Source organism: Callospermophilus lateralis, chromosome 3, assembly GCF_048772815.1.
Source record: "Callospermophilus lateralis isolate mCalLat2 chromosome 3, mCalLat2.hap1, whole genome shotgun sequence".
NCBI classification, from domain to species: domain Eukaryota; kingdom Metazoa; phylum Chordata; class Mammalia; order Rodentia; family Sciuridae; genus Callospermophilus; species Callospermophilus lateralis.
Window position 1 is genome coordinate 64,210,011 of NC_135307.1, and position 24,586 is coordinate 64,234,596.

The 24,586-nt window shown below is 33.3% G+C and overlaps 1 protein-coding gene and 1 pseudogene across 4 annotated transcripts in view; both read right to left on the reverse strand.

Moving 5' to 3' along the window:
* Pals1 (protein associated with LIN7 1, MAGUK p55 family member) overlaps positions 1-24,586 on the reverse strand; it is a 97,232-nt gene that overhangs the window by 26,640 nt on the left and 46,006 nt on the right. For all 4 annotated transcript variants that reach the window (XM_076850339.2, XM_076850340.2, XM_076850338.2 and 1 more), the window contains 5 exons: positions 22,365-22,573; positions 12,284-12,361; positions 11,549-11,695; positions 3,884-4,045; positions 2,960-3,037 (listed from right to left, as the gene is read on the reverse strand). In XM_076850339.2, the coding sequence (XP_076706454.1) occupies positions 2,960-3,037; positions 3,884-4,045; positions 11,549-11,695; positions 12,284-12,361; positions 22,365-22,573 (674 nt within the window). The remainder of the gene's footprint in view (positions 1-2,959; positions 3,038-3,883; positions 4,046-11,548; positions 11,696-12,283; positions 12,362-22,364; positions 22,574-24,586) is intronic.
* Positions 14,976-17,105, reverse strand: LOC143393470 (U2 small nuclear ribonucleoprotein B'' pseudogene; annotated as a pseudogene).

Below are 24,586 nucleotides of genomic sequence, written 5' to 3' on the forward strand. Positions count from 1 at the left end.
TCTTCTCTTCGTTAGCATGGTTAAGGGTCTGTCGATCTTATTTATTTTTTCAAAGAACCAACTTTTTAGTTTTGTCAATTTTTTCAATAGTTTCTTTTGTTTCAATTTCGTTGATTTCTGCTCTGATTTTAATTATTTCTTGCCTTCTGCTACATTTGCTGTTGTTTTGCTCTTCCTTTTCTATGGTTTTGAGATGAAGTGTGAGCTCATTTATTTGTTGGTTTTTTCTTTTTTTGAGGAATGAACTCCAGGCAATGAATTTCCCTCTTAAAACTGCTTTTCATTGTGTCCCATAGATTTTGATATGCGGTGTCTGTATTTTCATTTATCTCGAAGAATTTTTTGATTTCCTCCTTTATGTTTTCTGTAACCCATTGATCATTCAGTAACATATTGTTCATTTTCCAAGTGATGTAGGATTTTTCCTTCCTTCTTTTATCATTGATTTCCAGTTTCATTCCATTATGATCAGATAAGATGCATGGTATTATCTCCACACCTTTATATTTACTAAGGGTTGTCCTATGGCATAATATATGGTCTATTTTTGAGAAGGATCCATGTGCTGCTGAGAAAAAAGTGTATCCACTTGATGATGGTTGATATATTCTATATATGTCGGTTAAGTCTAGGTTATTGATTGTGTTATTGAGTTCTATAGTTTCTTTATTCAACTTTTGTTTGAAGGATCTGTCCAATGGTGAGAGAGGTGTGTTGAAGTCACCCATAATTATTGTGTTGTGGTCTATTTGATTCTTGAACTTGAGGAGAGTTTGTTTTATGAACGTTGCAGCACCATTATTTGGTGCATAAATATTGATAATTGTTATGTCTTGTTAGTGAATGGTTCCTTTTAACAGTATATATTGCCCTTCCTTATCCCTTTTGATTAACTTAGACTTGAAGTCGATTTCATTTTCTGATTTAAGTGGCTCCTAAGACTGCTCACAATGAATCTATATTTTCCCACAAACCTCTAATAGATATTTCCTTGATTTTCAGATTAAACCAGTCTTTTATTCTAAATAATGAAGGTGAGAGTTAAATAGCCACTGAAGCAAAAGTAAATGCATTCTTATGCTGGAGTAATCTGTGTTCTAAATTAATTACTTCAATATTCTGATTATGCAGAAAATATCAAAATTAGTATCAACATAACACTTAGATTCATTTTATATATTGAAGATATGGGTTTTCTTTTAGAGAATTCCAGACTGCATGAATAGAGGAAATGTTGATAAAATGTATCAACCTTTGATATTCATTTTTTTAGATATTTATTTTTTAGTTATAGCTGGACATAATACCTTTATTTTATTTATTTATTTTATGTGGTGCTGAGGTTCAAACCCAGGATCTCACATGTGCGAGGCAAGTGGTCTACTGCTGAGCCACAGACCCAGCCCCTTGACATTCTTTTTCTTTTTTTTTTTTTTAAAGAGAGAGAGAGAGAGAATTTCAATATTTATTTTTTAGTTTTTGGCGGACACAACATCTTTGTTTGTATGTGGTGCTGAGGATTGAACCCGGGCTGCACGCATGCCAGGCAAGCGCGCTACCGCTTGAGCCACATCCCCAGCCCTTGACATTCATTCTTAAAAAACAAAAGTTATTTATTCAGGAAGGATACATTATACATTTTTAAGTAAGGGATATTCCAACCCTCCTGTTTGCAGAGCTACTTTTGAAGTTCAGGGATTATTTACAGAAGAGATATATGGAAAGGAAAAATGCACAGAGAATCAGACTGTTCAAATTCAGAGAACAACTTTTTTTTTTTTTTTCCTTTCTCTTTCTACAAATTGCAAGCAGAAGGAAGGTTGCAGATGCAGCATCAACTTCAATATGTTCCATAAAGAATAAGGGGAAAACATAGAATAACAGCCAAAATATAAAGCATGCCTATGATGAAATATTGAGAAAAAAAATGAAATGGTGTTCTTTCTTAAACCATTATGCTTTTATAAAGATAAAGAATAATCAGTAGGAATAGATCAGGCTTCCATGTTAATGAAGCACTTTAAAGTTTATCATTTTAAAGTTTGAGATATAATTCATATACTATACAGTTCATTTATGTTTACAACTGGATGATTTTCAGTACATATGCAGTTATGTAATTATCACCACAAACACTTTAAAAAACATTTTTATCACCCCCACCAGAACAACCTGGGTCTGATTAGCAATCATTCCCATTCTCTCCCAAATCCCCACCCCTAAATGTAAGGAACCACCAATCTACATTCTATTTCTATAAATTTATCTATTCTAGATATTTCATATAAATGAACCAATACATAGTCTTTTGACTGGTTTCTTTAACATGGAATAACTTTTTCAAGTTCATCCATGTTGTAGCGTGTATACTTATTGTAGACTTTTATTATCAAATAATACCCCATGGTGTGTATAAATCAAACTGTTTTACATTTATCAGTTGATGGATATCTAGGATTTTCTACTTTCTGGCTGCTATGAATATACATATACAAGTTCTTCTGTGAATATGTTTTCATTTCTCTTAGATATATACCAAAGAGTGAAATTGCTGGGTTTCTAAGGTAAATGAAGGTCATCTTTTCATAGAGCTCAATAAATGTTTAACATACAGCAATACACTCTTAAGACTTACACACACTTTATAAAAGAACTATTTCTCCTATACTAAGTTAAATAAACCTACTTATAACTTGAGAAAAAGACAAAGTTCAATGTTCAGTGTTAGACAAAACTCAATTTTCAAAAAAAATTATAAAATAGAAATTATTTTCTTTTAATTTTAAAAAGATTCAGAGTTTCAGTTTGAAATGTTCATTATTTTATATTTATTTAAATATAAATAATGAATTGGCCTTTTTTACTTGAGTGTAAGAAATATTCACAGTGAAATTTCTGATATAGATAAGTAATAACAATCAAGGAACAATAAATAATGGACATCTAAAAAATCACTTACTACTGTTTCCTTGGCTGGAGGAGGCTTCATCTGTTGACTGGGAATCAGAACAAATGTCAAAGTACCATGCATATCAGACTATAATGAAAAGATAAAGTGATTGTTAAAATCCATATTTATGAAAATCATCCCATAATACTATGATCAATATTCCCCAAACTGGACTATTCTGGAACTCCTCTATAGTCTTATATGCAAATGTTCATAATTTCCAGATGCTTTGTGTGTCATCCACTGTGTTTTTTTTTTTTTTTTTTTTAACTATATAGAGTTTTACTGCTAGGTTCCCTATTATTGCCTAACACTGACTGCTTCATTCAGCAGAAGCCTTCATTCACCTCCAAACTTGACAGGAATCATTATAACTTCTGGTTCCTAAGCAGCGGGAGCATTGCTCAATCTATAAAGTTAGTCAATAAAAAGGGTTAAAAATAATGATCAGAAGGCACTTTGCACCAGGGATGGTGGTGCATGCCAGTAATCCCAGAAGTTTGGGAGGCTAAGGCAGGAGGATTTCAAGTGTAAAGCCAGCCTCAACAAATTAATAAGGACCTATGCAACTTAACAGGGCCCTGTCTCTAAATAAAACATAAAAACAGTTAGGAATGTGGCTCAATGTTTAAGCACCCCCGGCTTCAACCCATAGTACCAAAAAAAAAAAAAAAAAAAAAAGAAAAGAAATTCTAAGTCTAATAACAACAAAAAACCAATTTCTTTAAAAAAAAATTATTTATATATGTTTAGTTTTTTTTTTTTTTTTTTTTTTTAAGGTGGGCACATTATTTTGTTTTTATGTGGTGCTGAGGATTGAACTCAGTGCCTCAGGCATGCTAGGCGAGCACTCTACCACTGAGCCCCAACCCCAGCCCCCCAAAACTTAATTTCTTAAGAGCTATCAATTATTCTTCACCTGTATGAACTTACCAACAAGTCAAAAACCTCATTGACATCTTTCCCCCTAATTTCAATGCCATTAATCTCCAGAACTTCATCTCCTTCATGTAAGAGACCACTTTTCTCTGCAGCACCTCCTTTTACTATCCGGCTAATGATGACAGAATCCATTTCATTACGAACTGTGGCACCCTAAAAAACAACAACACCACCACCTAATTTAAACACAGAAATGCAATTTTTTAAATTAAGAATTTCATCTTTAAATTCTAATGTTTTCTTTTCAACAATACTAGCCTTCAATTATCTTGAGAAAAAAATTTACTTACATAACTAGAGTAATAATTGTAATTAGATTTGAAAGCTGACTATTTTCCCCACAATAGTTTCTGCTTTAGAAACGATTAGAATTCTGAAATCAAGCAAACTTTTGAAGCATACAATAGCAGAAAAAAGCACTTGCTTTAAAAAAGTGTGAAGATCTATAATCATATTTGTTGTCTTTATGCTGATCCTATTCAAATTGTTTTAGTACATGTAGGCATGATTAATGAACATGACTTTTAACTACAAAGAGTTTTTTAACATTCAAAACATGATGAAGAGGTGAACTCCAATCGGGTTGATTATGCAAATGTTAAATATTGAAGCTGCATTCAATTAATATTAAAATGTATTACATGGGCTGGGGCTGGGGCTCAGTGGTAGAGCACTTGCCTGGCATGAATGAGGCCCTGGGTTTGATCCTTAGTACCACATAGAAACAAACAAACCAACAAAAGAACCATTGACAACTAAAAAATATTTTTTAAAAATATACTATACATAAATATTAGTATACAAATTGGAAGCACAACTGAAAAATTGTGTGCTCAAAAACTGAAAGTAAAATATAAAGAATAAAATTTGTTCCGCTAGACTTTCTTTTATTTAAACATTTTCTCATGACTTTTCCAATTTGTATTCTCTTGGTGGAAGAACTACTTACATAAATTCCTATAAAACCACATTCCTTATATCAAGACACAATCTGAGACACAGGGATTAAAGAATATTTCTCTGATTATAAAGGAAAGATATGTAAGTCAATAATAACAGTCTGAGAAAAGAGATTTGAAAAGTTTTACATCTAAAAACTGTAACACAAATAGTAAGGAATATATACTTTCTTTAAAAAATTATTTATTTATTCTAATTAGGTATATATGACAGCAGAATACATTTTGATTTACTGTATACAATCGCAGCACAACTTTTTATTTCTCTAGTTGTACACAATGTAGCACCTCATCATGCACAGTCATACACATACCTAGGGGTAATGATGTCCCTCTCACTACACCATCTTTCTTGCCCCCATGCCTCCTCCCCTCTGCCCAATCACAGTTCCTCCATTTTTCCCATGCCTCCAACCCCCCAATTATAGATCAGCATCTACTTATCAAAAAACATTTGGCCTTTGGTTTTTTGGGATTGACTTACTTCACCTAGCATGACATTCTCCAACTCCATCCATTTACCTACAAATGCCATGATTTTATCTCTTTAAACACTGAGTAATATCCACTGTGTATATATGCCACAGTTTCTTTACCAATTTATCTACTGAAGGGCATCTAGGTTAGTTCCACAATTTAGCTATTGTGAACTGAGCTGCTATAAACATTGTTATGGCTTCATTACGATAGTATGCTGATTTTAAGTCCTTTGGGTATAGACCAAGGGGTGGGATAGCTGGGTCAAAAGGTGGTTCCATTCCAAGTTTTCTAAGGAATCTCCATACTGCTTTCCAGATTGGCTGTACCAATTTGCAGTCCCACCAGCAATGTATGAGTGTGTCTTTCTCCCCACATCCTCACCAACACTTATGGTTGTTTGCATTCTTGATAACTGCCATTCTGATTGGTGTGAGATGAAATCTTAAGAGTAGTTTTGATTTGCATTTCTCTAATTACTAGAGATGTCGAACATTTTTTCATATATATTTTTTTATCATTTTTTTAAAAGAGAGAGTGAGAGAGAGAGAGGGGAAGAGAGAGAATATTTTTAATATTTATTTTTCAGTTTTCGGCAGACACAACATCTTTGTTTGTATGTGGTGCTGAGGATCGAACCCGGGGGGCACACATGCCAGGCTAGCGCACTACCACTTGAGCCACATCCCCAGTCCCCTCATATATTTGTTGATCAACTGTATATCTTCTTCTGAGAAGTATTTGTTCAGCTCTTTAGACCATTTATTGATTGGGTTGTTTGTTTTCTGGTGTTAAGGATTTTTTAATTCTTTATATATCCTGGAGATTAGTGCTCTATCTGAGGTGCGTATGGCAATAATTTTCTACCAAAATGTAGGCTCTCTCTTCACCTCGCTGATTGTTTCTTTTGCTGAGAAGCAGCTTTTTAGTTTGAATCCATTCCATTTGTTGATTCTTGATTTATTTCTTGTGCTTTAAGAGTCTTGATAAGGAAGTCAGGGCCTAATCTGATGTGATGAAGATTTGAGCCTACTTTTCCCTCTATTAGGCACAGGATCTCTGGACTAATTCCTAGGTCCTTGATCCACTTTGAGTTCTGTGCAGGTGAGAAGTAGGGGTTTAGTTTCATTTTGCTGCATATGACTTTCCGTTAGGAAAATGGTGTTTTCCTAACACCATTTGTTAAAGAGGCTATCTTTTCTCCAATGTATGTTTTGGTTAGTATGATATAATTATATTTATATGGGTTCGTTTCCGTGTCTTCTATTCTGTACCATTGGTCTACATGCCATTTTGGTGCCAATACTATGCTGTTTTTGTTACAATAGCTTTGAAGTATAGTTTAAGGTCTGGTATTGTGATGCCATCTGCTTCACTCTTCTTGCTAAGGATTGCTTTGTCTATTCCAGGTCTCTTATTTTTCCAAATGAATTTCATGATTGCTTTTTCTATTCTAAGGAATGATTTAATTGGAATTAAATTTTAATTGGAATCACATTGAATCTACATAGCGCTTGGGGTAGTATGGCCATTTTGAAATATTAATTTTGACTCTCCAAGAGCATGGGAGATCTTTCAATCTTCTAAGGTCTTCTTCAATTTCTTTCTTTAGTGTTCTGTAGTTTCCATTGTAGACATCATTCACCTCTTTTATTAAATTGATTCCCACGTTTTCTTTTTATTTTTTTTTATGCTAATGTGAATGGGATACTTTTCCTAATTTGTCTGTTTCAGAGGATTCATCACTGATGTATAGAAATGCATTTGATTTATAGGTATTGATTTATATCCTGCTACTTTTCTGAATTCATTTATTAATTCTAGAAGTTTTCTGGTGGAATTTTTTGGATCCTCTAAGTATAGAATCATGTTGTCAGCAAATAACGATAGTGTGAATTCTTCTTTTCCTATTTGTATCCCTTTTAAAAATTTTTTTAGTTGTCAGTAGATTTTCTCTTCTTTCTTCCCTCCCTCCCTCCCTCTCTCTCTCTCTTTCTTTCTTGTGCTGAGGATAGAACCCAGGCCTCACACACTCCAGGAAAGTGCTCTACCATTCAGCCACTACTCCAGCCCTCTTTCTTTTTTTTAATATATATATTTTTTAGTTGTACATGGACACAATACCTTTATTTATTTTCATGTGGTGCTGAGGATCGAACCCAGTGCCTCACACATGCTAGGCAGCACTCCAACACTGAGCTACAGCCCCAACCCAAATTTCCTTTGTTTGTCTAACTGCTCTGACTAGAGTTTTAAGGACTATGTTGAAGTGGTGAAAGAGGGCATCCATGTCTTGTTCCAGTTTTTAGAAGGAAGAATTTTTCCAATTCTTCTCTGTTCAGAATGATGTTGGCCTTGGGTATAGTATAAAAAGCTTTTATAATGTTGAGGTATATTCCTACTATCCCTAGTTTTTCTTGTGTTTCAAACATGAAAGGGTGCTATATTTTGTCAAATGCTCTCCCTGCATCAATTGACATAATCATGATTCTTATCTTTAAATCTATTGATGTGATGAATTATATTTATAGATTTCCATATATGGAACCAACTTTGCATCCCTGGAATGAACCCAACTTGATCATGGTGCACTATTTTTTTTAATGTTTTTATATGAGATTTGCCAGAATTTTATTGAGAATTTCTGCATCTATGTTCATCAGGGATATTGGTCTGAATTTTTTTTCCTTGATGTGTCTCTGCCTCGTTTTGGTATCAGGATGATACTAGCTTCATAGAATGAGTTTGGAAGGGTTCCCTCCTTTTCTATTTCATGGAATAATTTGAGAAGCATTGGTATTAATTCTTCTTTGCAGGTCTTATAGAACTCTATTGTGAATCCACCCGGTCATGGGCTTTTCTTGGTTGGTAGGCATTTGATGGTGTCTTCTATTTCTTTGCTTGAAATTAATTTGTTTAAATTGTGTATGACCCCTTGACTCAGTTTGGGTTGATCATATGCCTCTAGAAATTTATCGATGTCTTCAAGGTTTTCTATTTTACTGGAGTATAAATTTTCAAAATAGTTCCTAATTGTCTTCTGTATTTCAATATTTCAATATGTTGTGATATTTTCCTTTTCATCACAAATTTTAGAAATTTGAATTTTCTCCTTTTTGTTTGGGTAGCTAAGGGTTTGTCAATTTTATTTATTTTTTCAAAGAACCAACTTTTTGTTTTGTCAATTTTTAAAATTGTTTCTTTTGTTTCAATTTCATTTTCTGCCCTGGTTTAAATTATTTCCCGTCTTCTACTACTTTTGGTGTTGGTTTGTTATTCTTTTTCTAGGGCATTGAGATACAATGTCAGGTCCTTTTTTTTGTTGACTTTTTCTTCTTTTAATGAATGAGCTTAATGCAATGAACTTTCTTCTTAGCACTGCCTTCATAGTATTCCAGAAATTCTGATAAGTTGTATCAGAGTTCTCCCTGACCTCTAAGAATTTTTTTAATCTGCTCCCTAATATCTTCTATTATCCAGGCATCATTCAATATCGTATTGTTTAGTTTCCAGATGTTGGAGTAGCTCCTATTTTTTATATTATCATTGATTTCTAATTTCATTCCATGAATGCAGGGTAGTATCTTTACTTTTTTATATTTGCTAAGACTTGCTTTGTGGCATAATATGATCTAGTTTGGAGAAGGATCCATGTGCTGCGGAGAAGAAAGTTATTTGCTCGTTGATGGATAGAATATACTATATATGCCTGTTAAATCTAAATTACTGACTGTTTGATTGAGTTCTATAGTTTGTTTAGTTTTTGATTATAAGATCTATCCAGTGGTGATATATATTAAAATACATCACAGTGGTGTGGTGTATTAAAGCCACCCAGTATTATTGTGATGTGGTCTCTTTGATTCTTGTAGTTGAGAAGGTTTTGTTTGATATATATATAGATGCCCCATTGTTTGGGGCACAGATATTTATGCCTGTTATATCTTGTTGATGTATGAAATGTCCTTCTTTATCCTTTTTCACTAGCTTTGGTTTGAAGTCCACTTTATCTGATATGAAGATAGAAATCCCTGCTTGTTTATGTGGTCCATGTGAGTAGTACATTTTTTCCCAACCTTTCACCATCAGTCTGTGGATGTATTTTCCTGTGAGATGAGTCTCTTGAAGGCAGCATATTGTTGGGTTTCTTTTTTTAATCCAATCTGTCAACCCTTTAATTGGCTTTTAATTGATGAGTTTAGGCCATTAATATTCAGGGTTATTATTGAAATATGATTTGGATTCCCAGTCAATTTGGTTTATTTTTAGTTTTTAACTTGGCTTGGTTTCTCCTTGATCGGCCTTTCCTTTAGTGTAGTTCCTCCCTTTGCTGATTTTCATTGTTGTTTTTCATTTCTTCCTTGTGGAATATTTTGCTGAGAATGCTCTGTAGTGCAGGCATTCTCGCTTTAAATTCTTTTGTTTATCATGAAAGGTTTTTATTTTGTCATCAAATCTGAAGCTTAATTTTGCTAGATATAAGATTCTTGGGTGGCATCCACTTTCTTTGGCTTTGAGGGTCTGGGTTGAAAAATCTACTGAGATCGGAATTGGTCTCCCCCATATGTAATTTCACCTCTCTCTTGTGGCCTTTAAGATTCTATCCTTATTCTACATGATAGGCATTTTCATTATAATGTGCCTTGGTGTAGATCTGTTGTAATTTTGTACATTTGGAGTCCTGTAAGTCTACTGTATTTGATTTCCCAACTCATTCTTCATGTTTGGGAAATTATCTGATATTATCTCATTGAAGAGATTGTGCATTCCTTTGGTGGATCTCTGTCCTTCCTCTATCCCAATAAATCTTAGATTTGGTCTTTTGATGCTATCCCATAATTCTTGGATGTTCTGTTGATGGTTTCTTAGCATCTTCACTGTGTGATCAACTTTATTTTCAAAATTGTATATTCTGTCTTCATTATCTGATGTTCTATCTTCCAAGTGATCTAGTGTGTTGGTGATGCTTTCTATTGAGCTTTTTATTTGGTTTACTGTCTCCTTCATTTCAAGGATTTCTGATTGTTTTCTTTCCAGAATCATTCTCTCTTTCTTGAAGTAATCTTTTGCTACCTGTATTTGCTCCCTTATCTCTTTGCTGGTGTTATCAATTTTTGCCTGTATTTTCTCTCTTATGTCATTCTTTAATTAGCAGATCATTTTAATTATGTACATTCTGAACTCCTTGTCTGATATTTCATCAACTGCACTGTCAATGGATTCTGTTGTAGTAGAATCTTGGTTTGTCTGAGCACATTCTTCCCTTGTTTTTTCATGTTGTCAATGTGTCTCCCTTTCTTGCAGTGCAGATCTGAAGTATTACACCCCATAATCTTGTAGTGGTAAGGTACAGGTAATCTGCATGGACACTACAAGATTATGGGGTGAACAGTCCATGGCTGGTGTTCACTGCAACTAAAGATGGTGGCAGCAATAGCATTGGTCACTCAAAAAAGCCATGTCCCAAGATGGATGTAATCACTTTCAGAGATGAGTCTAAGCCTGGGCTCTAGGGTGGGTTGACGGGGGTGGTCCTAGGCCTGGGTCTGAGCTCAAGCGTGGGTCCAAGCAATATATACTTTTTAAATAATATCTAAAGTATACAAGTAATTGTGTTTCAATAAACTCAACTGAATTAAAAGATTTGTTTCTAATTATTGTTTTGAAAAAGTAAGTTGGGAGAATAATGAAATAAATTACTTATCCTTCTTTATTCCTCAATAAATATTCCATAAGCTATTATTTTCATTGAATTATGGATGAGTAAAACACTATTACTGCTGGGAGCAGTAGTGCACACCTGTAATCCCAGTAACTTGGGAGGTCAAGGCAGGAGTATCCAAGTTTGAGGTCAGGCTCAGTAACTTTGCAAGACCCTTAGTAACTCCCTGTGTCTCAACATAAAAATAAAAAAAGGACTAGTGATGGAGTTCAGTGGCAAAGGTTCTTTGGGTTCAATCCCCAGTACCAAAACAAACAAACAAAACCACAAAACCAATCCACATACACACATACAAAAAAACACAATTAACAAATTTTTCTCAACTGAATAAGGAGTGTAAGATGAGCTAGAACACAGAATGAAGTACTCCAAACAGAACTCCAATAAAGTACTTCAAAAGAGAAAAACCACTAAGAATATACTGGGGTCTTCTACTACTTCCCATACATGAGATCTCTGTGTAGAAAGTATCACTGGTCAGAGATGTGGGACACTTACCAATGGAATATCACGAGCTTTTTCTATACGAACTATTTTTACAGTTTCTCCTCCATACTGGCCAATGCTTTCATAAACTTTTTCATCTATAATGGGTTCTAGCTGCATTTCCTGCTCAGCAACCTTATCATGCGCCAATAAAAGTGCCTGTTTCAAAGAAATCCACAGCATTTTAAGTATCAGCATGTTTTATTTCTATAAATAGATTTTTAACCTTATCATATATGTAGTATTCTGATCATTAAATCTTTAAAAGTGCTATATTTAGTTGTATGTGCAGAACCATTTCCAAACCTTCCAACTTAAGTATTGATGCAACTCTGTATCTGTTGGAACTACTGATCACTAAAGGTGTGTTAAGTGTACCACTGAATCCTCTGAAGTGGCTTATTAAAGTTCAAAATGCTTATCAAACTTTATACAAACAAAATCAATGTAAAGGCATAATTACTCTAGATAATTAAGATTCACGGAAAATAACCAAAATATGAACTTTTGTCCAATTCTGAAAGAAAAGGAAGTTGTTTACAAAATAATTTGATTAATTTTAAATTAGAAAATATATAATCCAACAATAATAATCAATTTGCAGAGGAGACTACAAACATCAAGACTGTCTAGACAATGTCTAAGGTTTCTTCCAATCCTAGAGAAGTTTGATTTTGCAAAAACTAAACAAACAAAAAACCAGATAAATTTCAGAAAAAACATATAGATGATGGTTCTGTTTTTTACCTGAATATGTGGAGCACTAAGCAAAGCAGTTAATTCTTGTCCTTCCTTCTGATGAACTGGCCTCAAAATGGTTTGTACCTAAGAAACAAAAACAAAAACTAAGATGATTCTTCCTAGGTTACAGGAAATATCAATTGCACCTACGCAGTACAAATCAAAGTTTAAAAAAATAAAAACAACTTGTAAGAAAAAAAAAAACACAAGGAAAAATTATGAGGAAAAATTAGAATATATTTTTCCACACAGTTTTAAATCTTATGGAAAAAAACAGCATTCCTTATTTTAAAATAAACACTAAATAAGATTTTGGTATTTATACCTATGAATGAAGTACTTCCATCTTGCAAGTTTCTCCTAACATACTACAAAATACACTAATAATGATTACATAAGGGAAGAAAACTGTTTTAACTTTGCTATTTTATAGTTTTTTAATCTTATGTTTACATAACTGTATTTAAAATCAGAGATGACAGAGCAGACTAACAAGACAAATTTATATGCACATAATAGAGCAAATACTATAACACAATGAACTGCATTAAAAATTTTCCCCAAAGTAGGACAATCTTTGAACTCCTAGGATAAGTACCCATTCTTATGATGAACTGGGGGCGGGCAGACTTTCTATTGCCTCAGCTGTGGGAGGATGGTACTTACCATTTAAATTTTCTTCACAGACTCATGAGATAACCTCAATCTGTGTCTGCATTCATGCTCCTCCTTTCTTTCCTAATGCTACTTGGGTTTTCTTTCCTTCTTTTTTAAAATTCACCTAATTCAATAAACTTTTGTCTATTTTCTTATTCTTTTCAAAGAACCAGCTTTGGAAAGTTTTGAAATGTATTGTTCCTTCCACTTAAATAATTTACACCTTTTCCTTCCCCATGCTGGGGACTGAATAGAGGGCCTTGTGCTCTACCACTGAGTCACATACCCAGTCCCAAACAATTTTAATTCTCTTCTTTTGTTTTATTTCTCTTTTCAGTTTCTAATCACTTGAGTAAGTTCAGTTCATCTATTTTCAATCTTTTCTTCCTAGCATAAATACTGAAAAGTATAATTTTTTTCTCTGTATACACATCACTTTTCCCCAAAGATTATATCATGTGCTTACTGTCAGACCTCTGATTTTCCCCCTTTTTCTATCTCCAAACAGAACTACCCACCAAAAAGAGCACTTTGCAATAATTAGGATTAACAAAACCAAAATTACCACTATTAGTGAAATTATATAGAAATAAATCCATATATAGACTTTTTAATAAGAGTAATTCATGAGATAAAAAGAAACCCAGTAATTTCCTCCCTTTTATGGCTATTTTATATAATTCCCTATTCAAACCTAAGGGATGATAATCTGGGGATTAATTAATTTTTCCACAAGTATATCACAGCAAGTATAAAGTAGAATCAAAACCAGTCTGTCCTTTGGTTTTGGTACCTAGAAAAATGTGTATCCAATAGTGCAGCTCTCTGTGTAAAAACAGGAATCGCACTGCAAATATTATCTTGTTAACTCCATTAAAATCTTATTATCTTCTTAACTCCATTAAAATCTTACTAATGGGGGCTGGGGCATGGCCCAGTGGCACAGCACTTGCCTAGCACATGTGAGACACTCAATTGGATCCTTAGCACCACATAATAAATAAAATAAAGGCATTCTGTCCACCTACAACTACAAAAACAAAACAAAACAAAACAAAATCTTATTAATGGACAAAAGTCATGATCTAAAATAAAAAAGGCTGATTTAAAAAATAAGGTGTTCTTTAACCTTTATCAAATCTACATCAATTTAAAAGAAAGTCTACAGTCCCTGACCATACACTTTTTAATTGCTGGAGAAAGCAACTCTGAAGAAGACAGACAACTTTGGATTTAAAATATACCAAGAGTATACAAAAGATACAACTCAACTCAATATAATTTTCTGTATGAGATATATTTTCCTAGCTCTATTTTTAAGTCAGTTCTTAAACATCTCTGAGATCTTCCCTTTTAAAGACATTTTAAACTCCTGTAAGTACTCATTCCCTTCCCCTATAAATCCAATTTAAATATTGAGTGTCAATGTACATCATCAGCTACTTCTCAAAGGTCTAAGGTATTAAGTCTGTTCTTATAACTCCTTTCCTTTAAAAATGCTCTAGCGCTGGGGTTGTGGCTAAGTGGTAGAGTGCTTGCCTAGCATATGTGAAGCACCGAATTCGATCCTCAGTAACACATAAAAAATTAAAAAAAATTTTTTTTAATGCTCTAAATGTTTATCTTAAAAAAATATTCTCGCTTAATGTTCTACTCTTTGGTAACTGTACTATTATTTTCTATTTTTTCTTCAGAGGCAAGTTTCTTTTTTACTTTAGAAATAATTTTAAATTACAGAAATGATATATATTAAATGTAAAAAATTAGAAAAAATATAATAATTAGAAAAAAATATAATCAAAAAGAAAAATATAAAAATTAGAAAAAAATAAAAAATTAGAAAAAATTAGAAAAATATAAAAAATTAGAAAAAAATATAATCAAAAAGAAAGATATAAAAGGAAGATCTTTTATTATACCTAGGGATAATCATCTCATTGTAAAATTAAAGCATTTTTTTTTTTGTAGAGAATACAAAGAGAAGTTTATTATACAAAATTAAGGCCTTCACATTTCATAGTTCACTTAGGCTAAAGAAAGAATGGTTGAATTTTTAAGTCTCATAAAAATTTCACTTTCACTTCTCCCCAACCTCCAACCATTAAAATGACCTGGCCAAATGTTATCAAAACAAACACCATAAATAATACCAAGTCCATTAAAGATGACTATCCCAAATGTTATTTCTTGGCATAGATGATCTTCATAGCATGGGATGGTGTGATCTTAAACCCTTGTAAACCCTGGCAGCTCCAGCCTGTCCGTCATTTTCAAATTCAACAAAAGCAATGTCATGCCTCCCAGGTATCAGACGCACTTCCTTAAAACCAGGGAACTGATTAAACAGCATGGACAGCATCATCTCATTAGTCTCTTCTGGTAAATTATTAAGGAACAAAATATAGTTTGGAGGGTAATCAGGGACCTGAGGATTTGGTGTTGAATTTCCTTGGGGATTAGCTGAATTTGGTATTCCCTGACCAGGCTTTTTGTTTGCAGTTGCTGCAGTCTGTTCCAAAGTTTTGGCTTTTTTCTTTTCTTTTTTCTTTTCTTTATCAGCAAAAGTGCCTCGCATTTTAGATATTATATCAGAATCTGTTTTTGCATACTGGATTCGCATTGGTTTACCATAAAATGGAAATCCTTGTAACTGTCTCAAAGCATTTGTGGATGAGCCTTTATCTTACCTTTATTTTTATATTTCTTTTTTACCAAACTATTCACCTTGACATATATATCTGACAAAGGATTATCCATATTAAGAACTCTTGATTTTTACAATGAGAATTTTACAATGAGAAAATGATCTCACCAGTCATTTCATGAAAGTCAGGGAAATGGGCAATAAACATATAGAAAATGCTCAGTATCAGTAGTCATTATGGAAATGAAAATTAAAGCAAGATACCACTACAAAGCAGATAGAATAATAAAAAGGACCACACATTTGACAGAATGATAAACAGGAAACAACCCATATATGCATCCCTACAATAGGTAAGCAGCTAAACAAATTGTGGGATAGTCATATAATGGAATACTACTCAGCAAGAAGTTACAAACTACCAGAACTACGGATTTAGCTCAGTGGTAGTGTCTGTGTAGCATGTGTGAGGCTCTGGGTCTGCAAGGGGGAAAGGGAGAAACAGTTACAAATTACTATTAAATATACAACATGGATGAACCTCAAAAACATTATGATAAGCAAAAGAGGTCAGATACAAAAGACTATATACTGTCTTATTCCACATTATATGAAATGTCCACAGACTGCAAATTCATAAAATCAAAACATGATCTATGAATGGTAACAGGGCTTGGGAAATGGAAGAAGTGGTTATTGTCTACAAAGGGCCATAAGGGAGCTTTGTGGAGTAATGGATGTTTCTACAACTTGATGTTATAGTAGATTTTACAGATATACATATGCCAAAACACATTGAAAAAACATAAAACAAAACAAAACACCCGTTTTTCAGTGTATGTGGACTATAGCTCAAGAAAGTTAGTTACCAAAAAAGCAAAAGCACCCTTGATTATGAAAAAAAATCTGTCATGCCTTACCCCCATACCAAAATTCAAGGTCATTCAAGTATAACCTATATACCTTTCTGCCCAGACATTTAAAATCATCTTCAGATTACTTATATTATTTAGGGAATGAATGTATTCAGTTCAGATGCAATTTTTTAAAAATGTTTTGTAGTTGTAGATAGACAGAATGCCTTTATTTTATTTGTTTATTTTTATATGGTGCTGGGGATCGAACCCAGTGCCTCACACATGCCAGGCAAGCGCTCTGCCACTGAGCTACAGCCCCAGCCCCCAGATGCAATTTTTTTTTTTTAATGAGGTTGGCTGAATCTGAAGATGTGAAAGCAGCTGACATCCTCAGCTGTACTATTTCGTTATTCTTTATACTTATTTTTGCCAAAGAGATAATGCTATTCATACTTTTATAACAGTTTTTAAAAACTACTTGACTTAGTACTAAAAAATTATTAAAACATTATACTTTTCTATTGTCATTAAATATCATTTTCAATTCAAAAACAGAAATTTGACCATTCTAGTTCTTACTAGCTCTATCATTTGCAGGATCAAATCTAATCTCCTTAGCATTAAATATAAGGACTTTCATCATCTGATTCCTCTTTTCCAGCTCTGGCATTACTCATGTCTTAACATTTTTGTTCCAGCATTAAACTGCTGGTTGTTCCCTACAAATGCTATACCATCTCTCCACACTTAACTGTGATTGCACTAGATGCCTTATTCTATTTGCTTAGATACTATATTCTCATTTTATAAGACTGAACACATTTTATTTAAAATTGTGAAGAGACTGTATCCTCATTGGACTGCATTCATTTGAAAATAAAATGGTATTTTATTCAATTTTATATTTGATTTTTGGCAGAATGTTTTGCAAAAACAGCATGAAAGCCAGGCATGGAGGCTTAAACTTGTAATCCCAATGACACAGGAGGCTGAGGCAGGAGATAGCAAGTTCAAAGCCAGTCTCTACAATTTAGTGACACACTGGTTCAAATTAAAAAAAAAATAAAAAGGGAAAAAGGGTTGGGGATGTGGCTCAGTGGTTAGGTGCCCCTGGATTCAATCCCTGGTACCAAAAACAACAAAATAAATGGTACTCAAATGTTTGATGAATTCAGTGAAAGGAGGGGAGGGCAGGAAATCCTCCTTTAATGTCTCCTTTATCTTTACTCCCACAAAAGGACAGTATGTCCTATTAATTTTCTCTTTAAATTTTTTTAATTCCATGTCCAAATGCTGTTTGAAATCTTACATCTGGACAATAACAAATAGGCTCTCTATGCCTCCATTCTTGACCTCACATACCTTCTACAATGTTGTTAGAATAATACTTTAAACTGGGCACTGTGGCATATGCCTGTAATCCCAGTGACTTGGGAGGGTGAGGCATAACAATCTTGATTTCAAAGACAGCCTTAGCAACTCCGAGGTGCTAAATTTTCCTTAGTAACACATAAAAATGGAGAAACACATACAAATCTAAATAAAAAATTACCTATTTATCTACCAATTCAGTGAAAGCCTTGTTAAAAATTTATGATTATAATCTTAATGGAATATAAATGTGCATATGTATATACCTATATTTTAGCAGTCAATATGTTGAATACCATTTTATCAATTTTTTTATTATTGTTCTTCTAAGTAACTAATATGACTCATTCAAATTGGGACAAATTTGAACTTTACCTGTCCCTTTACTTTATATTTCACCACTTCTTCTGGTATTATTGCAGTGGCTACTATTTACAGAAAAATGATGAATCCTAGTGGCGAGTCTGGGTATCTTTAATCTTAATGCAGTCTTAAAAGGTAATGCATTGGCTGTTTCACCATTCAATAAGATGTTATTGGTTTCCAACATCAATCTTTGTCAAGTTAACTAACAAAATATGTCTGATCTAAGAATTTTTAATCACAAGGAAAAAGCATTTAATTTTTTTTCAGATGTCTTTCTTGCATCAAATTGATTTCTCCTTTCAACTAGTTATTACTTAAAATTTTTACCAAAGTAGATCAATCATAAGATACTTTTAAATTTATTAATATAACTTACTTGGTCCTCAGGACCTAGATTCCATCTTTTAAGATCATATCCTACCCTTTACTCATTGTTCAAGAAACATGTCAGGCTTTCTCAATCACTATCACCTTTGTGCCCTTTGATAACAGAATGCCTTTTCTTAGGCTTCCTGCTAATTTCTCCATCAACCTTCAAGACTCAGCAAATTAAATCACCTTCTATGCTTCTTCCTCATTTCTATCACTCCCCTCATCTCCACCACACAAAGAATTTGGCACATCTCATTGTGCTATTGGCTTGTATTATATTCTAAGATGTTTTTGGATAAACAAAAGTTCACTTAATGAAGTCCAAGTTCTCAATCTTTTCTTTATAAAAGCATTATAATTACCAAAAATTATGTTTTGTGTTTATTAATAAATACCCTAGATGATCAAAGATTTAATTTATATCTTAATATGTGAAGTTTTCTTAGACTTCATTATTATATAATAATGTTTAACTGATATTTTAAGTGTATAAAAACAAAGAACACTACCAATGTCTCACTAAAGTCCTTGAGTTTTTCACTTAAATTTCCACTTAAAAATGATAAAACTGGCTGGGAGAGGTAGTTCACGCCTATAATCCCAGTGGCTGAGGAGGCTGAGAGAGGAGGATTGAAAGTTCAAAGCCAGCCTCAGCAAAAATTGAGGACCTAAGCAACTCAATGAGACCCTGTCTCTAAATAAAATACAAAATAGGGTTGGGGATATGACTCAGTGACCAAGTGCTCCTGAGTTCAATCATGGTACCCCCCCACCTCCAGGCAAAAAAAAAGATACAACTGTCTCAGTGGCTTGGGAGGTTAAGACAGGAGAATCGCAAGTTCAAAGCCAGCCCCAGCAATGGCAAGGTGCTAAGTAACTCAGTGAGACCCTGTCTCTAAATAAAACACAAAATAGGGCTGGGGATGTGGCTCAGTGGCTAGTGCCCCGGAGTTCAATCCCCAGTACTGCCCCCCTCCAAAAAAAGATACAACTGAAGCATGAGGTAATTTCTTCTTTTAAATTCCAGATTGTTGGAATTATGAATGCTAAAATGTAATCTATGGGCATATGAACAGCCTAATAATTCTTATTTTGTGACTACAAAATCTCACCTTTAATATCCAGAAATACAAAATAGGACAGAGGTGAGGGGGGATAAGCTGATAGCTAAGATTTTTTTCCCAGTAAAATAAATGCAATGGGTTGATTTAACCTTTAGAACTTTGTTGTCAGACTTAATAGTCCTCTTTGATGAGGACTATAAGTATGTGCTTTTCTGCAATTGTAATTGCATTAAATATAATGGTCTGAAAGTTAAGGCTATTTCACAACCATGCACTGTACCAACACCAGGGGAAACCATTCACATTTTAGCACAACCATGTATTGTGGTCCTGACTAGGTTAGCCATTTGCACTCATTTTAAGACTACACTCAGTTCAAGGTCACTCCACCAACACCAATATAACACAAAATTATCAAGTATTTTCCTTGGTGTGAGTTAACTTTTCTCAATTGGAGCAGTTCTGAACTCTTTCTTTTCTCATTCTCTTCTCCAACCATTGTTTTATTCAGCAAAAACAAAGGCTAGCTAGATAAAACATACTTCACTTAACTGGAGGGAAGGGAATGATGATAATGATTTATTCGGGATTTCTCTCAACCCCACACATTTATTTTTACAATTACACTAAATTTGTGAATAGTAATAAGATCAAAGTAATACTAGTTATTTTTTAGTTTCTGTAAAGAAAAAGTAATTTTCAGACAAACTTTTTAAACTATCATAAGTAAATATAGGGACTGGGGATGTGGCTTAAGCGGTAGCGCGCTCGCCTGGCATTCGTGCGGCCCGGGTTCCATCCTCAGCACCACATACAAACAAAGATGTTGTGTCCGCCGAAAACTAAAAAATAAATATTAAAAAATTCTCTCTCTCTCTCTCTCTCTCTCTCTATATATATATATATATATATATAAAATAAGTAAATATAATTTTAAAAATAAATAATCTTGCAGACAAGTGGTTATTTTAAAAATAAAACTAATGATGATTCTTTGTGTGTGAGAGTGTGCGTGTGTCTGTGATGCTGGGGATTAAACCCAGGGCTTCAAGTATGCAGGTGCTCTCCCACTTAGCTATATCTCACCCAATAGTTCTTTTAATAAAACATTTTGTATAATTAATTTCAATAATGAAAAATGAGCTCAATAGGATTTAAGTAGTTCTTTCTTTCTTTTTTTTTAAGAGAGAGAGAGAGAATTTTTAGTATTTATTTTTTAGTTTTCGGCAGACACAACATCTTTGTTTGTATGTGGTGCTGAGGATCGAACCCGGGCCGCACGCATGCCAGGCGAGCGCGCTACCGCTTGAGCCACATCCCCAGCCCAGTAGTTCTTTCTTTAAAACTCTGTTGGATGAAAAGTTTCCTCTCTAGGAACAGATCCCTAGACCATTTTCTCCTAGTTCGGTGTAACACTAGACTTCTCTCCGCAGCTCTTGAATGTTAGGTCTCAGCCATCTTAGACACCTCAATGAGGAAAATACCTCTCCCTTTGGAACCACTCTGTGCTAATCTGAAAGTTATCTCCTAACCTAATGTTTTGATCTGTAGCTCTGAAAGTCTTACCCTTCCTGCAGTCCATTTTCTATCTGGTGTTTGGATTCAACGAAACACATTTACTTGAAAGGCTTTTAGAATTATTATTAAAAAATTTTTTTTTACTTGTAGATGGACACAATACCTTTATTTTATTTATTTTAATATGGTGCTGAAGATCAAACCCAGTACCTCACACAAGCTAGGCAAGCACCCTACCATTGAGCTACAACCCTAGCCCCTATTATTATTTTTGTAAAATACATTTTAGTTGTAGATAGACAGAATATCTTTATTTTATTGATTTATTTTTATGTGGTGCTGAGGATTGAATCCAGTACCTCAAGTGTGCAAGGCAAGCACTCTATCGCTGAGCCACAACCCCAGCCCCTGGAATTATTATTTTTATATTATCAAAATAACTTAAAACCCAAGAAGAACGACATAACATCCACTCCCCTGCAACTAGAGATGGTTTATTTATATCGTTTTTAAGCCTTTGATTTGAGAGATATTTGCTGACAGATTAAACATTAGCAACTAGTATCAGAACCTAGAGTTTGTCGGCTGGAGTTGTAACTCAGTGGTAGAGCACTTGCCTAGCATGTATGAGGCACTGGGTTTAATTCTCAGCACCACATATAAATAAGTTAAAAAACAAAAAAAGTCCATCAACAACTAAAAAAGAATTTTAAAATAACTAGAATTTAAAGTCAGCATGTTAACAGAAGAAAATTTTACAGTATATTAGAATTCAGTAATTTGGAACATCCACACAGTTTTATATAGAAAAAAACTTCAAAATACCTACAATTAATAAATCTTAAAGAGTTATACATTTATGATCCATGGTTATCTCACTTATAATTTTATTGTATCAGTATTCCTTTTTCTGAGTTTATAATGTCCAATTCTTAAAATTAATAAACCACACTAAAAACATTAGACTTGACGTACAGTAATTGAAATAATTTTTACTACTAGTACTACAATTTTATACACAAAATTAACTTTCTACACAAAATAAAACTCTGACTCTGAACTAAATATACATTTTTTTTTCAGGATAAAATGCATATAACCAACTTTTCCTATCACAAAAATTGTTAACATTTAATTAATTTAAATAAGCTTGATAGGTACATCAGTTACTTTACAATAATACTGACTTACTATCATTATTACCTTACAGATGTCAACAAGAAGTTCAAAATACATACCTCTTGTGCAAGATCTTGTGCGCTGGAACTAAGAGGAAATGGAGGACTGGCCTTGTTCATGTGTACAGTGACAGCATTGTGTATCTTAAATGCATTCTGAAAATCTTTGTTTTGTACAAGCTGCAAGAGCAGTGAAATATCCTCCTGGCTCTGAGAATCTACTAAAGTATGTTGGATATGTTTAAGTGAAGAAAACAAGTCTTCCACTTCTAGTAAAAGAAAGAAAAAGTATCAAAAGATTAATTGTTTTGGTCTTAATTCAACATGTATTTTAAGATAAAATTTCTTGAATCAATTTACATTTTCAGGGAAAAAAACAAAACCTGTAAATATTTTGGAGTGTTACAATCCATGTTCTTTTATTGATTTTTAAGTAAAACTATAAACACTGTGCAAGAGGATAATTTGCATCTTTGAAAGTTTTTTAATTACAAACTAATCTATACTCCTTATAAAAAAAAATGAGGGGAGGAAAACAAATTAATAAAGTAAAGCCATCAACAGTCCCATCTCCTAGAAGCAATTTTACTTAACAGTCAGTATATTTTCCAATTTTATTTAACAGTATGTTGTAATTGTTTTTTCATATCATTAATTAGTCTTTTGAAACATATATAATGGCTCCATGATATTTGACTTGGTTACACCGTACTTTATAATGACCATTACACAAAAGTTGAACATTTAGGTTGCTTCCATTTTTTGCTATTGTAAGTAATAATAAATATTTTAATACATAATAATCAGTGCTGAATATAAATCTGAGACTTATATTTTATTAAAATAGTTCCTAGAAACAGAACTTAAGAGTCTGGCATTTTAAAGTTCGAATAGACTTCTAGGGAGTTTTTGCTAATTTAAATCCCATTAGCAATATTTTTAATCAGTAGTCATCATTTTCAAAAACTTTGATTTCTGTGATAATAGGAAAGCTGAAGTTTATTCATGTTTACCAGGAACTTCTGTTGTCCCTAAAACTCTAATGAATATGTGTATTTCTTAAAATTGTACTTGGGAGTTCTGGGCATCTGTTTTGTATCACAGGTCTACTAAATGCATATATAACACATACATTTTTCTGGGAAATGGTTATTCCAAAATGGTTAAGAACCACTGGTAATCTCTTCCCTATTCCCCAAAAAGGTCTATATGTAAGAGCATTAAAATAAAAAGTCATTACATTAAAAGTCATCATTTTAAATTTTTTTCTTGGCTTTTAAAATTAGTTAATCATTTTTTCAGTATACCTCCTGTTCCCTTTTCCCCACTCTTCTATAAAGAAAAGTCCTATTGAGATACTGACTGAAATAAAACCTATAAATGAACCTGGGAAAAAGTTATAGTGGATACTGGTTCATATAAACAGTCATATGGAAAAAAGGAACTTCCCATTTAAGTCTTTTTGTTGTTTCTTCCTATAAAACCTAATCTATTGATTGAAACATTTAATGAACTAGTGGAACAGATCAAGTTACCAAACACTCAAGTGTTTTCAAACTAGCATTAATACAAGGAAATATGAACAAAACCAAATGTAGCTAAAACAAATAAATTACTTAAGAGCAAATCTAAAATACCAAATGACACATGCCCTGTGATAAAATGAATATGTACTGACAAATAAGTTTAGCAACTTAAAGTTCATTAAAAGTGATGTGGCTTCTGTCCTAAAAGATAACATACAAAGTAATAAATACCTGTGGCATTAGCCCTAATGCTGATTATCATAAATGAGTTCATTTTCTTTACTCAGTTCTTCATTACTATATTCTGACAAGATTTTTTCCTTTGATATTAGGAATGATGTCATAATGAATAATAAAATCAGCAGCATTAATGCAGGGATTCTTATTTTGGTACACATTCTCATTCATATTTTAATTTCATGTAAAAATTCTTAATTTCAAAGGTCAGAATATTTAGTTGTAGATGGAAAACAACTTTGTTCCTAAGGGGTACATCTTAAAAAGTACTTAAACTGGACAGAGTGGCTCAAGCCTGTAATCCCAGCAGCTCAGGAGGCTGAGGCAGGAGGATCACAAGTTTAAAGCCAGCCTTAAAACGGAAGGAAAACCACATCGTTATACGAAATCACATATATGAGGTTGTGAGGAAAAAGGGGGGGGGAGGGAGAGAATGGAACAACAACAGATGAGGTAGAGAGGGAAGATGGGAGGGGAGAGGAGGGGGGATAGTAGGGGATAGGAAAGACAGCAGAATAC